General features: G+C 33.1%; 1 protein-coding gene across 1 annotated transcript; it reads right to left on the minus strand.

The window, feature by feature from the left end:
- Positions 1–676: 676 nt before the first annotated feature.
- On the minus strand, positions 677–7,210 carry LOC137397229 (piggyBac transposable element-derived protein 3-like). The gene is made up of 4 exons (XM_068083517.1): positions 7,088–7,210; positions 5,755–6,807; positions 5,101–5,269; positions 677–783 (listed from the first exon to the last, which is right to left on the minus strand). The coding sequence occupies exons 1-4, from the start codon at positions 7,208–7,210 to the stop codon at positions 677–679; spliced, it is 1,452 nt and encodes a 483-aa protein (XP_067939618.1).
- Between the last annotated feature and the right edge of the window lie 2,129 nt (positions 7,211–9,339).

Raw genomic sequence — 9,339 nt, forward strand, 5'->3', positions numbered from 1 at the left:
ACAGCTGAGTTTTTTCATAGGAAAGGGAAGAGAGAGGAGTAGGAAGTAGTATGTAATTAGGTAGATTAGATAGTAGTGTAGTATATGGTAGTTAATAGTAGTAGTAGTAGTAGTAGTAGTCGTATATTATGCTTGTTTGAAAATGTCTAGTGGAGGTTGGAATGCATGGTGTCTGAGTAGTGACTTTGGAATTGTCTTCTGTTTGATTATGCTTACCTGTATATTATCATTTACTCAATTTATTAGTTTGCATAGGTAGTCAACATTTATATTGGTAAAAATGGACACACATCTAAATCTTGTTTTTCATGGAGAATAAGTAGCTTGTAGACAGGTGGTAGGATATGGCATGTGAATATCAACAGCGTATCTAACATGTTGATGAATGAGATTAATTCAACTGGTGCAATAAAAATAGCCAGTCACCATGTATGATCAAAGGACATGCATGCGAGAAAATAAATTAATTGGTTAGAGGTATGCTAGCCAGTCATAATGTGTGTTTAAAAGATATGCATGTAGTTAATAATTAAAATATAATTAGGCAAATTTACTGTAATAGATTAGCCTTAACTACACCTTGACCCAAGTTATGAGTTGTCTAGTCATGCAGGGTTGTGACCTGTTGTCCATTGGTGCTAGGGTTGAATGGCTCGCTTTGGATTAGTAGTTGGGGCTATTCGGACTGATCACTCGGGGTGCCTGTGTGACGGGAGCTGTTGTTTGCGACTTGCTCGAGGGGTTCACCCGCTGGACGGGGTTTCTCCTGTTGGCTTGTCTGAACTATGCTCAAATGTGGTGGGTCGCGGAATGTCAAAGTTTGGTTAACGTGACAAATGCACTAGAAGCTTGACATGTTGACTGCTTATGAGACTTATTAGCATTGAATTTCTAATCTTTTAGAATACATTTTATTTTGTGTTATTTTGAACATAAATACAAGAGGCAAATATCATGTGACTACTATTGACCTCTGACCTTTTTATGTGTTTTACTGTTTTACTTGTAATTAATAATTAGAGACAGTTGGGCTCTAGATGTGAAGCAATAAGCATGGTAACATTAATTAGCAATACACATCGATACACTAAACTAAACTACTATAGTCCTACACTACAGAAGATAATACGCACAATAACAATCATACTACATTAGCCTATTAAACATGATATATTTAAATAAAAACGCATTGGTAATTACATTACCTATTTTTTGTGTCAAAATTGTGTTTGGATTATTAATAGTGCTATCTTTCTGTTATAAATTTTAATAACAAAAAGGGAAGTAGGATGCGGCAACATCTTAATTATAATCATTGTGAAGCTGGTAAGAGTTTACTTTGAAGAATTACTTTAATAATTGATTATTATTTATTATTGGTTAATTATGACAACTGATTAGGACATTCAAAAAAAGTTTATGAATGTTTGGTGGTATGTTATTAGTGTTTTGCAACTACAATAGTTGGACTGTGAACTCAACTTTTAAAAATTTTGCTGACTTGTTAGGAAGTCAATTTTAGGAAGACTGCCACATTGCATTATTTTGAAACTGGCTTGAAGCTTTCCAAATGATACCTGACTATGGCTATAGCTTATTTATGTTTATATCAAACATGGAATTTGGTCAGCCTGGAATATTAAAATGTTTATTTTCTACCCGAAACACAAAATACCTCTACAGAAACATACACAAAGGGTCTCACTGAAAATATAGACTAGAACTCACTATGAAAATATACATAAGAATTTTTTAAATATACCCAACAAATATCTGTCAATATATAAACAAGAAATCTCTATGAAAACATACACAAGGAATTTCTATAAAAGTACATGTACACACAAAGAGTCTCTATGATCATATAAGCAATAGGTCTCTATCAAAATAAACACAAGGAAACTCGATGAAAATATAAACAAGGAACTTCTATGAAAATATACAAAATGAATTTCTATGAAAATCACGTAGAAATCCAGCAATATTTCACATTATGTGGTCTTCTCTTGTGGCTGTCAAACCTGTCAAACTAACAAACTGATTAAAATAACAATTATTAGCCATGATAAAACAACCAATCTATCATCCTGATTCCCAGAACAAAAAACTGACTGACTAAAACTTGAGCAACATTCGAATTAGTGTGTCTGAGACTTGGCCATTTGCACAGTATTTGCCCCTAGAATAAACGCCATGGTATGACCCATATTAAAACAGGAGAAAGGTTTCTTAACAAATATCCCAAGGGTATCCATGGAATTTCTTTGAAAATATACTTAAAGAACCTCTATAGAATTATACACAAGGAGTCTCAGTAAATATATAGACAATGAATCAATTTAAAAGTATACACAATAAACAGATGTCTCTATAAAGGTATACAAAAGAGAATTCTAGGAAAATATGCACACAGATTATATATGTGCATATACTCACGAAATATCTATGAAAATATACAAATAAATCTTCATGAAAGTTTACACAGGGAATGCCTATGAAAATGCACACGAGGAATGTCTATGAAAATATATACGAACAATCTCTATCAAAATATACACAAGGAACTTTTATAAATACATACACAACCTTTGTCTATAAAAATATACATGAGGAATATTCATAGAAACATACATAACCGTCTTCTATAGAAATTTACACATCAAACCTATATAAAATTATAAAGACGGGAATTCTAAGAAAATATCCACAATAATTTGCTATGAAAAAACACACACAAAATCTATTTTTAAAATACTTAGAAATAACTTTTATAAAAATATACACAATGAAACTATGAAAGCCTACACCAGAAACCTTAATGAAACTATATATACATGTATATACAAATATTATCTGTAAAATATGCACAATGAGCTGCTATGAACATATACTCAAGGAATGTCTATGAAAATATAGACAACAAACCTCTGTAGAAGTATATTGTGCGGTCATCTATAAAAAATAAAAATGAAGAATATCCAGGGAAATATACATAACAATCCTCTATACGTAACAATCCTCTATACAACTATATGCAAACAATCTATATATAATTATACACGATGAAATTTTTTGAAAACACACACAGGTAAACGCTATGAAATTATTTACTAAGAATCTTTATCAGAATATACACAAGAATATACAAAATAGCCGCTAGGCACAACTACTAAACATAGCTGAGTTCCAAAACTTCTTTAAAATCATTACCAGGCTTCGAGTTTTAGTGCCATTACATCAAACTTTACAAACTTATTCAAGGTTTTCACAAGTTGTTCGGCATGGCTTCGTCATCGCAAAAAATCTCTCCTAGTCTTTTTACATTGAAATCAACTCCATCAATCTCTAATACTGAAGTTGATGACAAACATGATTCTGATCTGGACATTATGGTATGTATTTGATTTGCAGTGCAGATACGTTTTTCCATTATTAACTGCATTAGTTATTTCTTTTGTTTAAAAACTGACCACTTTTATTAAATACTTCAGCTATTGTCTTTGTACTTCCTTAACACTTGTAGTATATTTTCTTTTTGTGTGTTTACTGCAGATTGAGAATGAAACAACCTACTCCGATTACAAAAACTAGAGACAAGTAGTAATATTCAGCAAGGCAGGAATATTGGCAGAAAAGCAACCAGTCAACCTAGACCCCTTCATCGACAACAACTCCTTGATATCGCTGCAGCAAACATGATAAACTTATATATGTTATTTCATGTATAGATATATTATAATTTGTTACAAACTTGAGTGTACAAATAAAATATTTCAAATACAAATCAAATTTTACAAACGATGAATGGAGTAAATATAAACAGTTTAGTCCATATGGTGGTTGTCTAGCAATAAAATTAGACTGGTACTCTTGATAAGTGAATACTAGCGCGTAATTGTGCTCTCTGACTAGTTATTTTGATAATAGCAGCTGTATATCGCTATCACTGTCTTGGAGAGATGTTAAAGGCAATTCTCTCACTACTACATGACTGGTAAGAAAGTTATCATCAGAACTCTCCTCGTGGCTTACTATTGCAAAGTTCTGCCGGTTGGCCAAAGATTTGTGCTCATAAAGGCATTTTTGTTCCTTTTTAAAACAGATGTATTCTCCTCGTTAGCAGCTGCGGTCACTTCTACCTTAACTTCAAGACCTCTCTGAATGATTGGTGATGTTCTAAGAATGATATCTACCACCCTTGCAATCATTGTGCTTCCGTGTATGATGAAATTTCTCTCTCACACTAAAACAAATAATGAAACGGTAGGATGGAAAAAATAAATTTTGCGTTTTACCGAAGAACCAAAGTAAAATTCAACTAATTTAGTAAATGTGAAAAACTCATTACTTACCACAAATTGTTGGTTCATCAAAGGCCTCCAAATCTAGGAATATTCATGAAAACCTCTGAACGCAGCAAAAAATTTACAGCTTAGCACGATCCACCTGTACGTGTAGTTGTAAGCTAAATAGAAAATGAAACATCCAATGTGCGCATGCGTTGGGTTAACTTTATTGGTAGACGTAGTAATCTACTTTTGTTAGAAGTATAAATACAAAATACATGGTTTGTTAACTCTTCATAGAGTTAACTCTTCATAGAGAGTGACAGTATTCAGCCGCGAATAAATTAGTCCGCGAATATGCATTAACCCTGTTAAGCCCAGAGGTATAAGTATTGATTCTAAAATTATTTCATTGGTTTATATGAACTGAAAGGAAGATTTTGACCTAATTACCAAAAAAAAATTTCATGATAGGTAATATACATTGTTTTTTATAACTGTTGCATATACGCAACATCGGGCTCTAAGTGAATGAAAACAACAGCTATTTTCATTGTTAACGAGCATAATGTATTGTTGAAAGCCACAAAGTAAATGCCAACAGAACATGTATAATTACAATAATAATGATAATAAAAATAGTATTAAATGATGGTTAGAAAATTATTTTATGATGTCAAAAGGTCTGATAATTTCCACTACTACTTTTTGTGAAAGTTTGTGAAGCAGTTTCTATCCTCCGTAAAACACACTCGAACTTCACATTTTGTACATACAGTTGTAGTATAACTGTTCTTTAGCTTGCAATGCCTACATCTACCCCTGCTCTCACATTTTCCTGGCCAGTGGCCTATGTTGTCAAATCTAACATCCTCATTGACAACTACCACCTTAGAAATTTTCTTAGCTGCCGCTGAGTCATCTAAGGATGGCCGACCTCTCTTCACTGTATTGACTTTTATCAAAGCATCAGCTACACCAGCCTACAACGTGTACCATTACAATTTACCCCAAATAAGGGTTGCATTTGTTGTTATATGCAAAATTCAGAAGTCACTATCAGCATATAGGTACATCTACAGCACATCTAAATTGTTTTATTATACAATGCGGTATAGGTGTATTATATCATATACATTAATATATGTACATTTATGTAGGATATTATCTGGTATTATAACAAGTATGAACTGATTACATTTATGTTTACCTGAAATTTCCTTCTGCTAAGCATTTCTTTCTTGGGTAGTCCTAGCAGCCGATGTTCTCTCCTATATATGTTCCAGGCATTTACCATGGCTAATGTTACAATATGCCAAAACAAATACATATACCATCTTCTTGACCTTAGCTTGAATCGATAAGCTGCGGTAAAAGAATCTAGAAGATCAACGCCGCCCATGCTTTGGTTGTAGCTTGCTACTATAGCTGGCATTGCAAAGTACTCATAGTTTTTTTTACTCTTTACCCATCTCCTGACTTGCTGTGTTGGCTCAACACCTGTGACAGAAGAAAGCAGGCTGACTGCCCTATTATCATACCATCGCACTGCAATGATGTTATGGTTTTGATCTACTCGATAATCGATGGTACCACGCCCTTTTTTCTTTAGCTCTTTTTCTTGCAGTAGCGTACATTGGCCCATTCTATTTTTTCTTACTGTCCCTGTGTATCTCATTCCTCTTTCATTTAGAGCAGTTATCAATCCCAAACTAGTAAAAAAGTTATCAGCAAATATTTTGTAATTAGAATTATATTTCAATGATTCCGTGAGTTTTAGAACAACATCAGCTCCTTGGCCTAATGCACTTCTTTGACCTGTTCCACCTTGGTAGACGTCAAAGTCATATAAAATGCCAGCTGGGTCAGCCCTTCCCCAGATTTTAAACCCCCACGGATGTGGCTTTCCTTTTATGTACTGCTGTATGGGGTTTGTTTTTCCTCTAAACTCGCACATCATTTCATCAATGCTGACGTTTTCTTCCGGTGTAAGTTTGAGGCAGTTTTCTCTAAACGATTCTAGCCAAGGTCGCACTTTCCAAAGTTTATCCTTCTGCTTGTTTTCATCACTGGCTGTAAGATTGTTGACCACATGCAGCTTGGTGAGCAAGTCACGAAATCTATTTCTGCATATAGCGGTGCTGACAGGAGGGTAGCTGGTTTCAATCTCCCAGTATTGTCTGACTGATGACATTCTAACTAAACCCATGTGAAAATACACCCCAAAAATCTTTTCAATTTCCTTGTGGTCAGTTTGAACGGAAGTTCCAGTTTTCTGAACACTATAAATGTTGGTCTGCTGTACAATATTGTCAATCATTTCTGTAGAAATGAACCGCCTAAAATATTCCAATGGGGTGTGAGTCGCTCCATCTACTGGTGGTTCAGGTTTTGGACCAGTGAAATCCAATGCAGATGGTGTGAAATTAGCCTTGAGCCACCGATATTCTCTCCTCTGCCCCCGAACTGCATTCCCATTTGTTGGTTCCTCTTCTTCATCTTCTGATTCATTATCAGACTCCTTGCAAGAAAATGTCAAAGTCAGCTTCCATGTATCAGTAAAATTGTGTTCCCCGAGTATCATAGGCTATTGCAAATGTCTATAAATGTATTTACTTGGGCATATGCTTATTATGGATGTATACACTATATTATACTGTAGTATATGTACATAAATTAGTATGTACGCTGTATAAGGAGAGTTGCAGATATGTGGATATATGTGGAGGCCTATATAACTTATATTTTACATGTATGTACATTAGTGAATATATGAATAATTTGTTATAAAATGCATATACCTGTTGTAGATGCAAGTTAGTTGTTTGTTGGGTAGCATCAAAATCATCATCGTCATCACTTTCTAGTCCTTCATAGTCACTGCTATTTCCATCTATCTCATCTAATACATTGTCCACAGTCATCCTGCGATGTTGAGCCATGATTTTATAGTATACCTACATAACAAAATAAAGAGATACATGTATTATAAATAGTTATACTAATAAGATATTATTATATAACTATATATTTCTAAAGCCAGGCCATACTTTCTTATAAATGTTCAATGTGATTTTATTTATGTTATAATTATTATTCGAAACTTTATTACAAATTTCCCTTTATGAAAATGCAAATTGTAATATTATTATTATATATGAAATCTCAATGTCTGTATCATGATATACCTAATATTTTATACATGATTGAAAAATGTAGCTTCCTCATTGTTACAAAGCATCTGATATTTATCACTATGACTATATTCTTTGTTGTGCACAAGTCCCAATGTTGCACTGGCGCAACAAATAGTTTGACACACACAAAAAAAGATGTTATAGACTAAATTTATGCAACATAAATAGTTTATACAGTTAAACTACCTCTGCACTTGAGTCTAATGTAAAAAAATTCTAAAGTTCTTACCTGAGAAGAAGCAAGGACAGCTAAGCTAAAATGGCAACTTTTCCCTCTTTTTGATATAGTCATATGGGCAACTTTGAAACACCCTCCTAGGTCACATGATTGATGTAACCAACAAAAATCCTTGGAATCCTTGTAGAAAACATGCATTAGGATGAGACAAGTCCAGTTTTAATGCAACAGCAATATTAACTTGGTACTAAATTGCCTACAAAGTTTGTGTTGCGTATACGCAACACAGGGCCTAACAGGGTTAAATAGCAATTTTCGCGAAATATAACTCTGCGAATAAATTCATCCTGTAGGGTATATGCAAGGAGCTTCTAGGAACATATAAACCAATAATCTTTATGAGGTTGTACACAGTTATTTTCAATGAATCAAAGTTATACACTGAAAGCATTTGTGACATTTGTACATTGTGGTTGAGCAACTCATGAACTAGACAATGTTTTAATAAATCTAAAAATATGATAAATATAAATGAAATAAAGTAATAAGTAAAATAAAATAAATTTTTAAGTATACTTTATGATGCTGAAGATTGAAATTTGTTGTTTTGTTAATAGCCCTATATTTCTTTCTGAATTATATAAGACAAAGAGTGAAGTAGGATATAAAGGCATTTTGAAAAAGACCATTAACATATGTTATAAGGCATAGCTTGGTTGGTGAGAAACTTGTTTAAAGAAGTATTCGAATCATTGAATTGTGATTCCTGAAAATTGAACAAAACCTTCAAAAAATTTGGTAAATGTTCGGCAGTACCTTTATTAGTAGTTTTTGCTTTTAACATTATTGGTACATTTGTTATTGGAACTATAATAAGGTTAACTCTGGCTTAAGTGGATAAATATTCTAAAGAGTTGTTAGCAAGTCAGCGGTAAGAAAACTGCCACATTGACCCATTTAGTTAAAAAATGGCCTAAAACTTTGCAATTGGTCAGTGAATATTAAAATAGCTTATTAATGTTCAGATTAACTTTATAACTAGCCAGGTTGACATATTCAAAGCTTTTGCTTGTCAAATAAACAAGGCCTCCCCATGAGAATATACACTAGAACTCTCTATGAAAATATACATGGGAATCTTTTTAAATACACCTGACCAATATTTATCAAACTATACACAAGAAATTTCTATGAAAACATACACAAGGAGCTTCTATGAAAGCACATGTACACACACAGTTTTTATGAGCATATATATGCAATGAATCTCTATCAAAAGCTACACAATGAATCTCTATGAAAATATACACAAGGAACCTCTATGAAAATATACAAACCTTAATTTCTATGAAAATCACCTATAATAAAAATAGTTACGTACTTCACTACCACTAACCTTTAATATTTTAACCTTTTGAGAAGTTTTACCTTCTAAATTTTCTACAGCAATATTCCCTGCGAAGCACTATTTGGAGTTATTAACCAAAAATATAATTTATAAAAGAGAGTCACCGCTAATCCAAAAGGTGTATTCAATCACTGTAAAAAAACAACTGACTCATTTTGCTTCCATTAATATGGTTGCAGCCGAGGAAACTGTAAAGCTATTGTTCTGCATGGGTGCTATTTGGATCTTTTAGCTTCATTAGGCCATTTTTTTTATTTGGTCTGTATGGGT

The sequence above is a fragment of the Watersipora subatra genome, chromosome 5, assembly GCF_963576615.1.
Source record: "Watersipora subatra chromosome 5, tzWatSuba1.1, whole genome shotgun sequence".
Lineage (NCBI taxonomy): Eukaryota > Metazoa > Bryozoa > Gymnolaemata > Cheilostomatida > Watersiporidae > Watersipora > Watersipora subatra.

Bases quoted from the DNA above. Each gene is read 5' to 3' on its own strand.
- LOC137397229 (XM_068083517.1), bottom strand. From the start codon at position 7,210: ATGACTGTGGACAATGTATTAGATGAGATAGATGGAAATAGCAGTGAC. The intron at 6,808-7,087 runs GTATATGCATTT...TTTTCTTGCAAG, and splicing joins CTAACTTGCATCTACAACAG to GAGTCTGATAATGAATCAGA. The intron at 784-5,100 runs GTAGGCATTGCA...ATTTGAGCATAG, and splicing joins ATGTGAGAGCAGGGGTAGAT to TTCAGACAAGCCAACAGGAG.